Below are 19,859 nucleotides of genomic sequence, written 5' to 3' on the forward strand. Positions count from 1 at the left end.
ATTATCTTTTCTACTTAAAACAAAGTTTTATCTTTTTTAGGTAGTCCCCAACTCTCCTCCATTAGACTTCAGTATAATAGAAAAATAGGGCTGGAAGGGATCTCAGTAGATCATCTAGTTCAACTCCCTTTACAGGTCAGAATTATCCCTCTAAAACAAATGTTTGTCTATTCTGCAGTTAAAAAAAGCTTAAAAAACATAGATTTCACAGGTGATCAGTTACAGTGCTTAACTCATTTCATTGTTACAAAGATCTTTTGAATATCTAACCAAAATCTTCCCCGTTTCAATTTAAGCCCATTATGTCTTGTCCTGTCTCCTATGGGCACAAACTACCATTGATCAATATCCTTTCTGTAAGTTATGATGCAATATTTTTTTCATAACCTAACCTAGTAATGAAATATGAAAATATATGTTAGAAATCTGTCTTGCCAAAGTACAGTGATTTCTGGAGGAAGCAGGAAGACATTTTCCACCAAACATATAATGCGTTCCTGACATGAATTATCAGTGAAAACATAGACTGTAACTTCTCCACAACTTTGCAAGGAGGTAGTAGAATTAGAAAGGTAGAGAGAAGGGCAACAAAAATGATCAGGGTATGGAGCAGCTGCCATACCAGGAGACTAAAAAGGCTAGGACTCTTCATTTTGGAAAGCAGAAGGCTGAAGAGGGATATGATAGAATGTAAAGCTCATTACCACAGGAGATTGCAGAGGCAGACAGTACAGGCATACCTCGGAGATATTGCGGGTTCGGTTCCAGACCACTACAATAAACCGAATATCGCAATAAAGCGAGTCACACGAATTTTTTGTTTACACTATACTGTAAAGTTATGTTTACACTATACTGTAGTCTATTAAGTGTGCAATAGCATTATGTCTAAAAAAAAATGTACATACCTTAATTAAAAAATACTTTATTGCTAAAAAATGCGAAGTGAGCAAATGCTGTTGGAAAAATGGCGCCGATAGACTTGCTCGACGCAGGGTTGCCACAAACCTTCAATTTATATAAAATGCAATATCTGCGAAGCGCAATAAAGTGAAGCGCAATAAAACGAGGTATGCCTGTATAGCCAGGATCAAAAGAGGACTAGATAAATTCATGGAGGATCATGGATTTATGAAGATTAATGGTCCTACAGACCAGGGTGGATCAGGATGCATACACATCAGACCACATCCCTGAGCTGGCTCCAGAGCAACTCCACAAGCTGGTACAAAACGTACCAGCAGATCTAGCACACAGGGCCCTGTTAGCCAGTCTGCAGGGCTGCCTATAGATTCCAAAATTTAGCAGCAGGGGGAGCAGCAATTAACAGTGCCCCCAGTCTCAATCCACCAAATTTCTGGACCCAAAGGCCAGATGACCTGGGTCTCTTGGACAGGGTTGAGCGCTACTGCTCTAGATATACCCTGTTCACTTGCTCTCTCTCTAAAGCATCTATTTTGCTGCTGTCGGAGACAGAATATCAAGGCAGATGGACCACTGGTCTGACCCAGTACGACACTTATTGATTGACCAGATGATCTTCTGTTCTTTCTATAAGTACAAAACAAAATACGTAAAATAAAGCCTGCATTACTGGGAAAAAGAAAAAGACAACAAAAGAACATCCTCTGAAAATAAAAATAGAAGGGGACATCTCTAAGGAGTTTCTCACTGTTTTTTCCACCTCTTTAAAGTGGATCAAATTACTGATACAAGAAATCTGAAGGAAGATGCTGAGGTATTTTTCATGTGGGCCTTTACTTTTAGGAAGAGATTTATGAAAAGAAGAAAATAAAACTACTTTAATTACTCCTCAGAAAGGACAATGATGCAGAAGGTGGAGGATCAAAGAAAATCCAAGATGGTTTGAAAGGCAATATGGTCCAGAGGTTAGACCGCTAGACTATGAATCAGAACACGTAACTTCTAATTCCTGGTTAGAACACAAACTTCCCATATAACCATGGAAAAGGGACAGGCACATTAACTTGATTTGCTTTTATCTATTTTTATTGTAAAACGCTCATCAAGGAGGGCACGCTGTTGCTAGGTGTTTCCATACTCCAAGTATGGTGGGGCCCCAATCTTACTTTAGGTCAGTAGATAGTACCACAGTACTTATTTCATGCACAGTGCCCTCATGTAATGTATCCTGGAGCACATCAACATTTGAACTGTTTAAAATGACATTAAAAAACAAACAAACATTCCTGAGCCCCAACAGATTCATGTTAAAAGTGTAAGTTTAGCGAATGCAATGAAACCCACATTGGTTACCAGTGAACACTACACCAATAAGGGACAAATTCCATGCCCCTTTGTGTGCCTAAATGGCAGTTTTCTAGCCACATACCTCACCATTTTTGGTCTTGTCTCTGCCCTATGGAAAAGACGCACAGACTATGTTCAGCCAGTTACATTTATACATACTGGTCAGTGTAACTGAATGCAAGTCTGGAAAAAAGGATGAGGATCTTCCATGCCTTAGTCACAGACAGACTAAGGGCACTTGCCCAGAAAGTAGGAGACCTGGATTCTAGGGATGCCCTTGCACAAAGGGAGTTTGAACCTGTGTGTTTCTAACTTCCCAGCACAATGCTCTAATCACCACCCAACAGATTAAGCATTATCCTCACCTCTTTCCAGGGCTCCTTTTGAATCTGGGCCACTGCCCCTTGTGTTCACTAGGGAATTGGATAAAACAGATTGAGAATAGTGAAATAAAGAAGGTTCTTTCTTACTGGGAGCAAAGATCCATGCTAGAACCCAAGGCCTGCTCCTTACCACTGTGGCAGATACGTCATTGAGCCACCCATCCTCTAGCTCAGGGGTAGGAAACATTTTTTGTCTGGAGTGCCAAAAAACACCATAATGCCTACCTCGGAAGGTGCTGGAGTGCCGGCAAGGGGCAAAAACAAAATGAGGGCAAGGGGTACATGGCACGATGCCCTGCTTGTGCCCCTTGCCCCCCACCCAAAGCCTCTGCCTGCCAGCCCTGCTGCCCCTTGCTCCCCACCCAAAGCCCTTGGCCCTCAGCCCTGCTGCCCCTTGCCCCCCACCTAAAGCCTCTGCCCCCCAGCCCTGCTGCCCTTTGCCCTGCACCCACAGCCTCTGCCCCTCAGCCCTACTACCCCTTGCCCTGGCTTTGGGTAGCTGATGGAGCCTGGGCTGCTCTGAGCAGGGCTTGCAGCATTCCAGCTGCCTGCTGGGAGCAGCTCACGACCCTGGCTGGCAACAGCTCCCCAGAGCTGGGGCTAGCTGCAGCTGGGAGGCTCCAAACAGCTGTGCTGGGCTCCAGCACTAGTTCTGCACCGGCGTGAGCAGGCACGCCTTGGTATGGGGCAGGGTCTGAGGCAGCACAGCCTTGCTGCCACTGCCCAGAGCCTGGGCTAGCTATAAACAGCTGTTCCAGGCTCATCACCTCCATGCCGGGAGCGTGCAAAAGACCAGGGCTGCACTGCCTCAGGCCCCACATCTACCGCCCGCTGAGGTGCGGGTGCACATGCTGGTATGGACCTGGTGCCGGAGCCTGGAACAGCTGTTTGGAGCCTCCCGGCTACAGCCGGCCCTGGCTCTGGGGAGCTGCTACCAACTAGGATCCTGGGCTGCTCCCAGCAACCCGCTGGCATGCTGCAAGCTCTGCTCGGAGGAGCCTGGGCTCCGTCACTGGCAGCAGTTTCCCAGAGCCAGGGCTGGCCTTGCGTGCCAAGCAAAATGGCCTTGCGTGCCAGGGGTTTCCAACCCCTGTTGTAGCTTGTTTTCTTCTTCTGGGCCTCACATTTCCCTCTGCTGCCCAGTGGCCAGCTTCAAAAGGAGTGCTGGAGAAGGGACTGAATAATGCCCGACCTGTGGCAGTTAAAGCACTGTGCTTGGCAAGGAGGGCCTAGTGCCCAAGTACTATGCATCCTAAGCAATCGTCTAGCCACTCTGTTTTTAGGGCTAAAAATAAAGTAAGAGGATACTCCCACTCTGGCATTTAATATTGGTTAGTCATGAGTTTTTGGCCAACTATGTTACTGTGACTTGGGTGCACTTATACATTCTGAATGGGTACATGTAAGTAGCTGTACAGCTCCCCTACTATTGCGCAGCCAACTTAGCAGGTACATGCTTGTAACAGGAGTGCCGCTTTCGAAGCCCCGCTGGGCGTGAGGCTCTGGTCTCCTGTAGTGGGCCGACTGCCCGCCTAATCTCTCCTGCCACGTCTTGATCTTGCTCATAATTGATGAAAGATTTGAAGTAGCGGGAAGCTGCCCAATCTTATGTGCCCCGATGACAGGGGGTGCCGTCTGCAGCTCCTTTCCTGCCCCTACACCGCAGCCCAAGCCTCGCAGATGGTGCTGGTATGTCCTTGCTAGGGCCATAGTATCAAGTCCCGGCCCTTTGCTTGCCTTCGGGGTTTCTCGATGCCCCTTCTCACTCTCAGGCCCCTCACTGCCCCCTCACTCTGCTCCTCACCGCCCCTCACCACCGGGGCTCTTCGCTGCCTCTTAATTCAGGGGTTCCTCGCATCCCCTCATCGGGCTCTTCGCGGCCCCCTAACTCCGGGTTTCCTCGCGCCCCCTAGTCAGGGCTCTCCGCTGCCTCCCTAACTCAGGGCTGAGCCAACGTGGCCCCCCCCCGAACAAAGCTGTGTCCTCTTTGGCACCATTCACTGTGCCCTCTGGGCACCAGGAACCCCCAGATTACTGGGGAGCTCCCGTGAGGCCTCCTCGCACCCCTACAGCCTCACCTGGTCCTCCGGTGTAACGATAACAAAACATGAGCCAAGCAGCTGCAAAATAAGCAAAAAGCCCACTGGCTTATAACATAAACTACACACAACGCTGGCTCTCATCAATACCTTTCTCAGGGGTTCTCTCCCTCCCCTCGCATCATTGCAGCGGCCCAACTGCCACTGTAAGCTCTGCTGCTCAGCTCTCCGCCACTGAGCTCCTGCTCCTGCAGTGGCCAGAGGGGAACTGAACTCCTGGCCTTCTGCCTGGGCTTAAGAAGGGCTAAGCTCTGCCCCTTCCTGGCTCCAGGCTTCCCCAGTCGCCCTAGCAACCGGCACCTGCACAGTCTTAGAGACTGGCAGTTGTGCTTCCCCTTTTCCGCCAGTAGGGGCCTCTCCTGAGCCTTTTCTTCTCTCAGTCGCAGGACACCTGAGAGCCCTGCGACAATGCTACATGTGCATATTCACTTGACAGGGGAAACAGAACTGCTACCAATGTGCAAGTGTCAAACATACCACTTCCCTGGTTAGAAAGCTGCCAGTCTGACAAATAATGGGAAACAAAACCCAGCCCCAAGCTTAGATTTGCCACAGGACCCATGAACTTTATGATGCAACAGTAGAAATACCCTTCTTTGGAATCAAGAATCTCTCAGCATGTCTACACCAGAAGTTTACTGCAGAGTTGACTAATTAGCTCCACATAAATGTTGCATGTCTACGTATGCACCCATTTGGTTGGAGTAAACTAATTAACTCCACAGCAGAATAATACTTGCATTTAATTGCTTTGCATTATTTGCACATGTAGATGCACCCTCTGGGTATTAGTGGAGTAATACCTCACAGAAATTTCAAATGCCAATCAAATGGATGCTACAGGTGAAATCGCAGAGCTCAGCACTGTGAACAGTTCAGCCTTCCACTCTCTTCTCCATTGACTGAGGTGAAGGGGGCTTTATTGGGACTTTGTCAGATGATCTCATGCATGACTCAATGCAGATGTCCAGTTTAGCCAACCCAAACACAAGGGACCTATAGGATCCAAAGAAGTCAACTGTACTGTGGTCTGGTTGGGTCCAATGGCAAGTTCCTTGAGAATCCTTTCTACACTACACAGACTCTTGAAGCTGCTGAAACAAGTAGATGCCTTCCCAGCTCTCTTGAAGAATTTAGCTTCCCTGCCTTAGAATGCCACTGTAATAATTGTTTATGAAGTATCTTTCATAAGAACAACCCCTTCTAGGGTAGAACTTTGCAAGAGGCAAAGAAATGATCACATTGATCAGAGCGGAAAAGAATAAGATAACTGACGCCAGCCAGAATGGCTTCTTGCAGAACAGGTCTAAAGGAAAGCCTGTCCTTCTGGTTCCTTTTTGGAGAAAGATTTATAGGTATCAAAGTCTTTAGCTGAGCGTACCTCCATCAGGGATGAAAGCATTTGTGCACATTTGAAGCAAAGAATGCATTAGGGAAAAGAGAAATACGTTTAAAAAAAAAGAAATCAAGGTTTTAAAATGGATCTGATATCTTGAATAAGCCCCCAGGGGGGCCAAAAAATAAAAATGTTTTGAAAAAAAAATCCAACTGAACTTCCAAGCTTCAATAATTTTAGGAGAGGCTTACAATTCTTCCCACTCATAGACTGATGAACTCAAGTGAGGTAGAACATAATCCAACACTGCTCTCAATGCTTTGGAGATATGTGGTTAAGCCACAGTCCCTAAAATAGCAAATCAAAGAAAAGAGAGAGAGACTCACTACAAAAGAAGACTGACAGAGGTATAAGAGAAACTAACATACTTGCACACAACAGGTGCATCCAGATGAGGATGCATGTGTGGCACTGTGGACCTATCTGTGGTACCACAAACTGCATGCTTCACACATGAATGCTTTCACCATGCTGCTAATTTGTAGCATGACAGGGTTTTTTTACACCAGAAAATCCCGGTGTCAAAAAAGTCCATACCAGAAAAAAGCGGGGCAGCACGTGGCAGCAGTGTGTGCTGCCCAAAACTGGATGCCAGGTAAGGAAACTGGAAGCCTCCACAACGTCAGGTAAGGCTACTAGGTTTAGCCCAGGTGCTGGCTCCAGTCTCCCCTACCTCATCCAAAGCATTTTTCTCTGTGCTAGCCCCACGTGCAGGTGTATTTGCCAGGGTAAAAAGCAGTGGCATTTATGCCACTTCTTTTCCTGCGGCAACTGCTCACTCCTGCTTGTGGGGACATGGCCAACATATTTATAATTTCATACTTTTTGTACTTTTGATAATTTCAGATGTTGCACTAAATATAATTTGAAAGTTGATTTCCAGAGGATGATTTCCCCTAGTTAATGTATATTAGTTTATCCTGGATCTCTTTTACTATTTTCTTTTTAATTAAATTACCTTAAGGATGAAATCTTGTTCTGCATTTCTTGACTTATCTTTAGTTCTTCACCAGATCCACCTTCCCTATGGACAGGCTCTGTAGTCAATCCTGTTACCCATCCTGAGCAAAAAATATACAAAGATATTATGTTAGAAGTCATGAGTGAACCACATAGCCATAGTGCTACAGAACAGTCCACTACACAGGTCACTGGATACAGTAAAGACCTTGGTTTTACTCCTGTTTCTGCTGAACTATAACAACAGGTATTTATTTTCATGGCAAGCCATCTCCCCCTGTGTAAACAGAGAACAATGGTATCTATCCTTCATTATACAGCACTTTGAGAGCCCCAACTGAAGAGCGATACAAACACATTTATCAGCAGCTAACGTTTTTCTTCTGCTACAAGTACCTATACCACCATGGATAGGCTGGCTTTAGTGACCATAATGAAGTAAGGGGGATATATGATACATATACTCTGCCCTTATACTCCGCAATGCATTTTGGGTTCAATATTTATCTTAAGTCAGCAGTGTTTTGCTGATAGGTGAAGACAGGTCCCACAGTCCTTCAATCATGCCTGAAATGAATACACAAGAGGCACACTTATATTTTATGTGCCTGCATAGATCTGCCATTGAGTCAACATTAAATGGCAGGTTTTTGACTATTAGGTTTAAAAGTAAGGTTTCAGGGCTATTTTTTAGCCTCTACAGTAACCTAGAAAGCAGCCTTTTAATGTCTGGAACCCTAGTAACCAGAACACAGACCACTTTTGCTATCATTTCTCATTCATAAATGAAGCAGTGCTACCAGGAGCCAACTGACATCAAAAGGAGATGTTTTCATTAAGAGAAATCTTGTGTACTTAGAAAAAATTGTTTTAGTGAGCTCTAGAACACTAAGAAGCCAAAAAGAACAAAAAAAAGTAAGTGCCAGAGATCTAGCAAGAGTCATCACTATGAGAGAGAGACTCTATTTAGAGTGACAAGAAAACAAAATAAAAGGAATATAACAATCATCAATATTTATAATATCAATGTAACTGAATTTTAATCAATTTCACCAAGTATAAAACTTTTCATGCTTGGCACAATCATCACTGGGGTATACATCTACCTATAGCATACAGTAAGCGGCTGCTTTGTTACCCTTCAAAAAAATGTAGACTCAAAAAATCATACGGTTTCAATGAACTTTAAATGCATTGAAAAAAAATTCCAGTGCTTAAGTATTTTAAAAGATATATTTGTACCAGAAAGTCCTTTTTGTAACAAGGATAGATAATTTAAAAAAAAATTGTTTCTATTAACACAGCATACTTAAAACACTATAATGTTCTAAAACTCTGTAAGCATTTAGTAGATGTCTTACCAGAATATGTGGATGCTAATATTTCATCATACCCATCTTTCCCTACACAGCCACCCTGGATTGATGTGATACTTTCGGACAATGCCTACAAATAAATCACACAAACACTCTATAAATATGGTACTTTAGAAGAAGCTTACATGCTTGTTTTCAATTTGCACTGTTGGAGGTCTATCTGGATTCACAGCAATTCACAGATACAAAAATAATGACCCATCCCACTGTTTCCCCCACAACACTGTCACCATTGCTTTTCCCACCATCCAGCCACCACACAGGCAAAGCTTCCTTTCCCCACCCCACCACTGAAATGACACCGAAGCTCCCCATCCACCCCAACTCCACTGGCTGGATATAATGGCTGTGGCCAAGATGTGGCCTGTGTGTCATAGGTTGCTGACTCCTTACTGTAATTTGGAAAAGGTAGATAACTGTTTTTTTCCCAAACAATCTAATTTATCAAACAGTAATTAGCAGAATGTGTTGGAAGGCAGAAGTTGTAATTATTAATTAAATCAACCATTTTAATAATTAGAACAAATATGGCTATATCCAAGTAGCACTCAATGCAAGGGTTCATTAGTTTAATTAGCTAGGAACTTCATGGATTTTCAATATTTGGGTTATTTTTTTTTAACTAGAATTAGCAACACCTTCTTAAACTATAAAAAGGGAAAAAAATTTCAAAAATATACTTTTAGCATTTCAATCAGTTTTGAAAGAGAATGGTCAGTTATGCTTTCTGGTTTTGTTATAATAGTTTACTACTGTTTTCAGCCACACAGAAACGCATCACATTTTAAAATATAAAGTGAAAGACTTTTGCAGTAACTTTAGATTTTGTAAAACCTTCACCTTATTTGTTACTGCTACTTTAAGCCCATCTAAAATTAAAATGAAGCACAGATTTAACAAAGTACATAAGAACGTAATTATCCCATGTAGACTGAATGGATATTTACTCATTTTCAAAGACTGAAAGATAACGTGAAAGGAGTATATGGTGCAAATATGCATCAAATGTGTACAACTAATTACAGTCATAAATAAAAAGAAGAAAATAAACTATAAATTATTTCTTTTCTAATTTAAAGCAAAGGATGTATTTTACATTGTAAGAAAAGGACAATGTTCTGTAATGAACTTACATGATCATAACGAAGGACAGGATCATTTGTACTGTCAAAATTATATACTTCTAAAATACCATCATCTCGGCCGATAAGTAATTCTTTAACTCCGTCTCCTACAATGTCAAAGCTATCTATACACAAGATACCTAAGACAACAGAAAATAGGACATCCTCTGAAGATCAAACAGCTAACTATTCATTTTTTATCAGTTTTATTTCAATTAATGATTTGGGACCTTGGGAGTGGGGAGCAAAAAAAATATCGGTCCATGGGGGGGAACCCACACACATGGCACTTTAATGGCTTAGCTTACATTGACATAATTCTTGGTTAGCCAGGGTTAGTTAAGGTTTTACTAATGCCATTTCTGGCTTTTAAAAAAGGCGACATGCTTTCTCCTTTGTTTATAAGAAATTGGAATGTGCTGAGCACATAAAGATAGTGCAGACAAGAGAAGAATAAAAAAGGCACTTAATATAAAATTACTAAAAAGAACCAACACAAATCCTGACATTCAAGTCTCTTTGAAGCATCTCAGATGTTGCCAGCTACAGTCCCTAGTAAGATGTGAAAAAACGAAGCCATAGTACAAAGTTATATAAAGATACATTTTAAGAGACAAAGTGTAAAATTAGGTTGCAATGAGGTGACTAGATGAGATCAAGATTCTGTTTTTCTGTCTTTCCTTATTCCAAAGGTACAACTGGTGGAGAGTTCTGTAAGAATTCTAACCCTAAAAGGAAATAAACATACTATAAAGCAGATTTTCTGGCCATTTAAAAAACAGCAGCATACAGTTTCAAAAAGAGCTTTGTTCAGTTCTCAGATTGAAATTATAGACAATGTAAAAATCAATAACAAATATCAATATTACAGAGACAGCAATAATCTCTGCTTCGAGAAGAATTCACATCACTGCTCCTTCTGAGAAATATGATTTATGTTAGCATTAATAAAGTAGAGCCACTATTATTAGAAATAAACATTTTATATATATAACGTTTATTCATGAAAATCACCGAACAATATTTAATAACAACAGAAATACATTAAAGAACTGAAAATAACCTGTACCAGGTAACCAAGAGAAGAAAAGGAAGACAATAACTAGCTTCTTTAGAAGCAGCTCAAGAGCAAGAAACTGAAACTCACTCATGTTACCCTAATATACCAGCAAAGTTTACATCTCTTCAAAATGTCTGTAAGTATAATGAGATTTACTGATTATTTCATAAACCTTAGTTATAGTGAAATGCCAAATATGTGAAGAGATTATTGTGACACACCTCCTCTCTTCTTGTCATTCCTGATTTCCCATTTATGAACTGGAGATGAATGAGAAAACTGAATAAGACCAAGTTTGCCATCAGATGTTCCAAACAAAACTTCTTCTCCAGAATCACCTAAGAACACAAATTAAAACTTTGAACCAGTGCATTATGTTTATCAGGTATTGAACAAACCACCCAGAATAAGCACTTTCAAATATTTGCTTTAATGTTTTACCTCAGAACTCTCTGCATTTTGTGAATCTGAATATTTTGTAAAGGTATCAAACTTCAAAGTAAAACAAAAAATACCCCTGATAATCAGAACAGGACTCTTAGAAAACAGGTTCAGAATGACTGCTGTTTCTATGATTTGTTCAAGCCTGATGTTCTTCTGTACATACCTCACCAACCAAACTTCAGTAGTCATTTGTATAAAAAGAGCGAGACAGGAACATATAATACAATTAAAGTTTAAGTAGAGCTTTCAGATTCTGAAAGGACTATCAAAAGAAATCCCCTCCATCCTTAAAATAAGCTATGTCTATATCAAAGGAAAAAAAAACCAAACCAAACCAAAACAAATAAATACATTAGAATCACTACTTCATCTCACTGGATCAGAATGCAAAATTCTGCTTCTGTTGAAGGGGGATTTAAAATGGAAATTATTGCTTTCCCTCCCATTCACAATGCTGCTTTCAAATGGTCCAACTAGAAAAAAACCTACATGTACCACACACTTGAATATGAGGTTGAATGTATGGCCTTAATTTATTTTTGACCTACAGTGCTCAATTCAATTGGAGGCATCAGCAAAAGTACTGAGTAGACATTTTTTAAATTTACAAAATTTAAACTAGTTTTGATCCTCCCTCCATATTCCCAGCTTAACAGAAGCCCTTATCAACCCTCTGATCCACCAAATGATAGCTAATGAAACAGCATTTTGTTGAACTATTATGGCATCCGTTCATCAGCGAGTGATAGTTGATACTGCAGCTATTCTACTGACTGGTGGTGTATTTTCTCTTGTTAGACTTGAGGGTCCTCCGACAGTGGTCACAGGTATACGTAGTGCTAGGGGCTCATGTACTGACAGGCTGTTTCCTTTGGTCACATTTTGGTTGTAATTCAAGTGACCATTTCTCATCATGATGTTGGACTACATGATTGAGAAGGGAGTGCCACTTTGTCCTGTCTCCTACTAAGGCCTCCCAAAGATTTGGGTTGATTCCAAAAACCTTCATGTCCTGCTTGCAGATGTCTTTGAGGAACAATTTCAGGCTTTACTAAAATATAGTGTTTCAAAAAACAAATGTAGTGTGGCAGAAAACAAACAAAAAATGCTTCAAGAAATGAATTCCAAGACCACCCAAAAACATGAGGCCCTGATTCTCATTTGCATAGTAAAATCTCTTCATATTTCATTAATAAAGTGGCCTTAGAGGGACTGTAAATGAAATTTCCATTCACTTTACGATCCGCTTTAACATTGCCAGACTAGTGTAAAGCGGCTATGGTATAACTGAGCACCAGAACTAGAGAAAGAAAGATGTGGAAGAAACTAACAACCCTCTGGCTCCATATTTTCTATAGGTGTCACCAAAGAATGCATATGAGACTGCTATATACTTCTGGGTACAACGTCCAACTTTAAATCTTCTTACTATTGCCTAAAGTGGAAAAATGCTGTATCCCAATACCTCTAGCAATAATTAATGCTTGAAAAAGCATTATGAAAAATGTCTGTATGAAAAAGAAAGCTTGTACATAACGGAACTCTAACAAAGGATTTCTAATTTCCCTTTACCTGAAGTTCTTTGACCAGAACTTTACTTTTTACAGATTTTTCCTTTTGTTTTGTTTATTAAACTGAACATCAAAATAAACAACAGATGACCAAATAATGATAAAAATACACATCTTTTTACTTTTTGGCACATGGAGTATTTATCATGTCTCAGAACTATATGAAAGCTGGTGCCTGACAGATGTTTAACAATTTCTACATTTTTGTACAATTCCTTTGTACAATCCCACATCCTGTACTAATTAGAAATGCTCTGACATAACATAGTCACATTCCTATCAAAACTTACATAATTTTATGTAATTGTATTTATAATGACTATTAATGGATAGATTTCATGAACAATTTCATGACATGTACATTAAAAGACATATTTACCACCATTTCCTTTGTTTAAGGCAAGAACACTTGGTGGTCCAGGAACTTCTACTTCATATAACAAATCAGACCCCTAAAGACAGAAATAAATTACTTTTTTAAAATATAACTTTATTTCTAATAAGCACTTTTGATCATAGATAAATATATGCTGTGTTACATATATGGTTACACTTCAAGTACAAAAATACTGTAAGTTTGTGTGGGGAACCTTTCAAAACTGCCAAAGAATGAGATTTGTATAAGTGGAGAATAGAACTTACTAAAAAGGGAGTAGTAAATATAAGGTTTAAATTATATTGTTAGTGCTTTTTTACTCATGTTTCTGGTAACATAATCAGAAAATTCATGCAACCATAATATGTAAAGAATGTCATTCAATAAAAAATGTTATTACCTGGCTACTCATGTCTATAGATGTTTGATTTGAATATGTATTAAAAGAAACAGGCTCAGGTTCTGAACCTGAAAACACAGGTTATATTTTTATTCATGTGAACAGCCCTTTTGAAACTAATGGGACTACTCAAGTGCTTGAAGTTAACTATATGGGAAAATGTACAATCAGGGTCTGAGCAAATATAATCATATATACATATGTATATTTAAAGTGAAAGTTCACTACTCCTTTCTTCAGTAAGGTCTACAAAGACTATAATTCCCATAAAAACAGTACTCCCTCTTTTCTGCTCAGCAGATTTAATGGAAATAAAAGGAATCTATTTTATTACAAGATGCATAGCAGAATATTTATAGTGATGGTCATTTTAATGACCCAGCTATTCACAAGGGTTCTTGTAATCAATAGGGAGAATAAGGTTTTGTGGTATTAATACTCATAATAACAACAAGAAAGTGTTTTTAACCTGTAAAACTCGAAGGACTCTATCCTGACAGGCCAATATTGGTGTTATGCAATTGAGCTTTTCTACTGGAAGACAGAGAATATCATTGATTTTATCGCCTGATAGGTAGTAGTGCTGGTCCTTGCAGTCACAGTAATGGTTATAGATATAGCTTGCACAAAGAAAAAGGTCTGCTCCTGATATATGCCTGAGAAAAAGAAAAAAAAATGTATTTTGTCAATGTTTTCTGTAATATTCTCTTAGGTCCCATTATATAGAAAGTGCAAAATTACACATGTGCATACGGTTTGCCTCTTCAGGACCTCAGTAAGCAAAAATAAGCAACTAGCCTATTTAAATGCTGAGACTTATTTTCAACAAGCTATAAAACCATGATTTCTCTGTGTTTTTATGGTTTACCATCTGTCTCTGCATATGTCTGCTAGTAACTCCTTTAAGAGACTAATAAACACCCTGCAGAAAACTGTATTAAAGACAAAACCAAAACTAGTTTTTTTAATTCTTTTGATTAAAATTTAGTTCAGACAAGCTTTCCCTGGAGCATTTTAGAGCAGTATCAAGGGAAAAAAAATCAGAAGTTATCTCCATGCTGGACTTAACAGAAGTACTAAAGGCTTTTTTAAATTAATTATTTTTTTTTAAAAGGACAGTAGATTTACTAAGGATATATTTGACTAAATTTAACAGACATCCCTATGCCAGCCACAGTAGGGTCAGCCTGAGGCCTGCGGCAGCTCTGATCTGACGGCCCAATACAAATATGGTTTGGTGCCCTAATGTCAAGAAAAACAGCTGCAGGAATATAGCGACATGGCTGCTTGCAGATGTTAAAAAAAAAGCGGTGCTTTAAACTTGGCATGTCCCTGCATCGAGCCCAGAACACACCGAGAAGAGGCAGTTCCTTAGTGGGACCCAGGTCACCCAACATGTGTATAGATTGAGTGCTTTAGTGGGGTCTTTTTGGTTTTTTTTTTCAACAGCTGATTGAATTGACTTTAGCTAAAAGTGCCAAAGTGATCTATATAGAAGCGGCAGAGCTGGGCTGAAATAATGCACTGCTTTTTCTGGTAAAGCTCAGGTTTTTTGTTTTGTTTTGTTTTTTTAACGGCTGTAAGCAGCCTATATGCCTGAAGGCTTCGTGAATTCCAGTATTTTAATCTGTACACCAGAACTGTCTGAATAATAAAGTTACTCATTTCTTTACTTACTGCCACCTTGTGGCTCTTACTTGGAACTCATCTAATTTTCATTTGGACATAAACATTTCTATCAACTTTCATACAGTAGAGAAACTCCAATTTTCCTTTCTATTCACATCTTGGATAGCTACTTTCTCTTGATTAGAAGTTTTCAAAGTTGGCCCTCTTCTGGACTTATAGTTAAATTATACTTGAACGCCATTTAAACATGGTTAATGGGAGGAGAATTTACAGAAAAGAAAATAGCCAAATTAACTAAAAGATCATTTTACACCAGAGATGTCAAAGATACTGTGAAGCCCTATTATAAGGCCCAATAATGCTGTTTGTGGGATTTGGACTGGATCCCCATGCTACACAAATATGAATATGTTAAAAATTAACACTTTAATAGTAACTACTTTTAAAAACTGTTTTTCCTTCCTTGAAATGGCCATCCTTTACCATACTTTGAAGAAAAAAAAATATGAAAAAACTCAGGTTTTTTTAAATTGGACTGTTACGCCTTTGGACATTGTTGTGCACATCCTCTTACATCAATTACTCTGATTTCTTAAGTGAATTCAACTAATACCTAACAACTGTTTGGAAAAGGATTCACACCTGTACTCACTCACTACTGAGACCTTTAAGGGCCAAAATCTTTTAGAATTCTGTCCAAGAGTTCTGTGGAGATGCTACCTATTTGACTTCAGAAGGAAAGATAAAAGGACACTTTAATTGGGAGAAAAAAAGAATGGATAGCAATATATGGTGAAAAAAATGCAAAAATAATTTCCTGAACATAACAGTATACAGGACTTAACAGGATATACTTAATCTAAATGGCCACTTTGTTTTACCTACCAGCAAATCAATGTGTTAGGTCAGAGTCATCCAACTTCTTGGCTTCTGGGAGCCACATGCCACATAGGCCCCAGACTAGTGGTTCACACACCACATGGGCAGTGCCTCCACCTCCACTGTGCAGAGCCTCACCTCACCCCTGGCTGAGTGAACTGTGCAGGCAGCTCTCCCCTCTACTGCCGCATGCAGTACAGACAACCTGACTCTTGCCCTTGCCACTTGCCCAGCAGGAGTAGCACGGCTCTCTCCTGTTGCATGCACAGTATAGACAGCCGGGTCCCCCACTGAGTACCATGTGGGCAGCTTCCCCCTCTGCCACTTATGTGCAGCACAGGCACTCCAACCCTATCCCACTGTGCTGCTCCACCTCCAAGAGTGGGAGCAGGAAGTGGAAGCCAGGGAGGTGGGGGAGAGAAGTGAGGGAGCTTAGAGACCCCAGCCACCACTGCATCAAAAGCAATAATGGGAGCAATGGCCAGACAGGAACCCATGGGCCACGTTAGTCCCTCACCCCTGAGGCTCCACGTGGCCTGTGAGCTACCAGATGGACAGCCCTGTGATAGGTAATGGCAACTATGAAAGGACTGTCTAACAAACTACTTTTGCTATCATATATATATATACATATATATATATATTTATTTTTTTAAACAAAAAAATACTGCACATACATAGCTTTGATGTTTTCCGTGAGGTTAGTTTCAAATGAAAGGAACTGCTTCCCTCTCTTTGTGAAACCTCTAACCTCTGATCCTGCAGCCACAAAAATTTTCTCCTGCGGTGTATTAAGAGCTCCTCCCAGCTCCAACCTTGTGATCCTTTGCCCTGGTAATGTCTTGAACACTGGCTATGAAAGTCAATAAGGAAAGTGATATTTAAGTACCTAAATATTGCATTTACAATCTTCTTTTAATACAGAAGACACCAAATCCACTTCAGGACACTAAGCATCATTCCAGTGATTTCCATAACATGCACCTGGTTAAATCTTATTATTAATCTCATGTCTCCATAATATCAAAGAAGATATCAGTCTTTCATAAATTAACTTTATTTTCTGAAAAGATTACATAAAGAAGATATGAGAGTTAACTACTATTTATCCATATAGTATGTGCAGTACAATCAGTAGCAGTGCAAGCTTCCTAATAGTACTTCATTAAAATACTATGTTCTTATTCTAGGGGAATGAGCTCTAGTAATGAGAAATCTTTCTTTCCATGGCTGTAGAATTCTTATCAATTAGCCAGAAGGTCAACCAGGATACATGTCATTATAGTTGTTTAAGTAAGCTGGATACCTGTACACAAATCTAAGGCTTCTGAAATGTAATTAGCTTACACAAGTCACTTACATATTAAATGTCACTTTAAGTCACAACGTGTATTCTGAGATAAAACCACTAACATAGAATGTTCAGCTTCGTATCTTAATGTATCTTCATTACCTTTCTCTTCTCCTAAACCCCAGCTGGCTTTTAATTTCTATTATGTACAGTATTCATAGTTTCATAGTTGGTAGGGTCAGAAGGGACCTAACCAGATCATCTAGTCGGAACCCCTGCCATGGGCAGGAAAGGATGCTGGGGTCAAATGACCCCAGCTAGGTGGCTGTCTAGCCTCCTTTTGAAGACCTCCAGGGTAGGGAGAAGCACCACTTCCCTTGGAAGTTGGTTCCAGCTCCTAGCCACCCTGACAGTGAAGTAGTACCTCCTGATTGGGAATGGATTAAAAAAAAAACCCTACATACCACAAACAATCATATTAACTACATAAATAGCTGAACTTACCACAGCTTCTCCTTTTTTGATGCCAAAACATGTAATTACACCATCTTGATCTCCAATAACAACCTTAAAAATATAACACGTAATTAGCTTGATTATTTTTTGCATTCCTCCTATAGATATTTTAAAAAGGAAGAATTTTCTTTATATTAGTTATGTGGATCTGTAGCACAGAAAGTAACCATTACCAAACACCACACTAAGTGATGTTAATAAGGCATGACAGGGCACTTTATAGATATAAGGACTAATAAAGTCCTATAATCTGGGAATCTAATATCTAACAATTATTTTACTACCATAATTTAATAATAATTTTTTTCACAATTGTTGATTAAAGTCCAGCTATCACTCAACAGAATGTTCAAAAGCATTTTGGGGGAAAATAAAAAAGGTTTTCCTGTGTTTGATGGTATTATTTCTTTGTTACCAAAAATTTACTAAAGGAAGTACATCATCACTTCTCCAGAGTTTGCCTGTTCCAATGTTATCTTTCCACAAAGAAATCATAAACCTGTAGTTACAAGAATATTGTTAAAAAGCTCTCATTTTCCATAATGGTTCTTAGCTAATAACATCAAACAAACAACAGCCCCAAAAGCCCACCAAACAAACAAAGGTATCAGCAAATCTTTAAACAGCATCAGCTGGGAGAAAATGTGTTCAATTTCCTATCTAGAGGTCAAAAGATAACCTGTACTGCATTAATAACATTTATCTGTAAGAAAAACAAAACGAACAATTTAGAAAGAACAACTTCTCACTTCTAGAAAATCACTACCTTCTGTGTTGCCCTACGTCCTGATGCTGGGAGGAGCCTCATGGTCTTCTGAGATGTCACTCCCACCTATTTGAAAAAAATCACCACATTATGGAAAACATTTCAACTTCTACACTTCAAAAAAATAGGTCTTAGCGATAACATTTTCTCATTATATACATTGTGGAGAATATTCTATCTAACCAGAGTCATACAAAAGGTGAGCTGGGACTACCCGAACACTGAACCCTAATGCTCTACAACACAGAACTCACAGATATATTTAAATGTCACCTTTAACCACTGTACACCTTTAACCACTGTACTTTCTCCATCCCTTTTATTCTACATTTTTCATGTACTGGTGTTTGTAAAAGTACCAGCCTTTTTAACAGCTCTGGAGACTATTTTTGGATATGTGGCACACACATTTATCCACAAATTCAAGACTGCTTGCACAACAGAAAAGATGTGCCATAATTTTGATACAGAAAGGCTTGTCATAGTAGACTGGTCAACTCCTTGAATGCTGCATTGCTTTGTATTTGCTGAACAATTCTGCTAATTCACCAATTTTGGCAACTGTTTTAGTCTGCTTGCAGACCTTAAAAAAAACAAAACAAAAGCACACTTTACCGGAAGCAGAAGCATGTTACTATAACCTGGTTCTGCAATGTTGTTATAGATTGGGTGCTTCAGCAGGGCTTTTTGGCACTTTTAGCTAAAGCTGATTCAATCAGCTACTAGATAAAAATGCCCAAAAGCCCCACTAAAGCGCACATAACCTATACAGAGGTTGGGTGAGCCAGGTCCAACTAATGCACTGTCTTTTCTGGGCACATGCTGGGCTCAGTGCATAAGCGTGCCAAGTTAAAGTGCCACTTTTTTATTTTTTAAACATCTTCAAGCAGCCTTAGACATGTGAATTCCTGTCTCATTGACAGCTTTTTAAAACTGATAAATAAACAAGCATAAACAGATTAATACTTGAAAGAATCAAATCATTAAAAGAGATGGTTATTAATGAGCGGTGATCCTGGTTTTCTCTGTTTCAAAATCACAAATTCTGTGATTTAAAAAACAAAAACTAAAAACAAATTCTCTAGCTAAAAAATGAAAATCCACATTTTTTCTGAGATAAAATTAAACGTTACTTATATCTATCTATATCTATAAAAGTGATGTTTCATACACACACACACACACACACACATATAAATGGCATTTATATATATGTGTGGCATTTCACTTATCTATATAGTTTCATAGTTTCATAGTAGCTAGAGTCGGAAGGGACCTAGGTAGATCATCTAGTCCGACCCCCTGCCTTGGCAGGAAA

At 39.6% G+C, this 19,859-nt stretch overlaps 1 protein-coding gene across 4 annotated transcripts in view; it reads right to left on the reverse strand.

The window, feature by feature from the left end:
• BBS7 (Bardet-Biedl syndrome 7) overlaps positions 1 to 19,859 on the reverse strand; it is a 49,129-nt gene that overhangs the window by 27,139 nt on the left and 2,131 nt on the right. For all 4 annotated transcript variants that reach the window (XM_019534002.1, XM_019534003.1, XM_019534001.1 and 1 more), the window contains exons 2-10: positions 18,542 to 18,607; positions 17,764 to 17,826; positions 16,646 to 16,821; positions 13,930 to 14,116; positions 13,064 to 13,136; positions 10,891 to 11,007; positions 9,619 to 9,749; positions 8,471 to 8,555; positions 7,108 to 7,210 (exon numbers count right to left, since the gene is read on the reverse strand). In XM_019534002.1, the coding sequence (XP_019389547.1) occupies positions 7,108 to 7,210; positions 8,471 to 8,555; positions 9,619 to 9,749; positions 10,891 to 11,007; positions 13,064 to 13,136; positions 13,930 to 14,116; positions 16,646 to 16,821; positions 17,764 to 17,826; positions 18,542 to 18,607 (1,001 nt within the window). The remainder of the gene's footprint in view (positions 1 to 7,107; positions 7,211 to 8,470; positions 8,556 to 9,618; positions 9,750 to 10,890; positions 11,008 to 13,063; positions 13,137 to 13,929; positions 14,117 to 16,645; positions 16,822 to 17,763; positions 17,827 to 18,541; positions 18,608 to 19,859) is intronic.

Source organism: Crocodylus porosus, unplaced genomic scaffold (assembly GCF_001723895.1).
Source record: "Crocodylus porosus isolate Cpor-Errol unplaced genomic scaffold, CroPor_comp1, whole genome shotgun sequence".
NCBI classification, from domain to species: Eukaryota; Metazoa; Chordata; order Crocodylia; family Crocodylidae; genus Crocodylus; species Crocodylus porosus.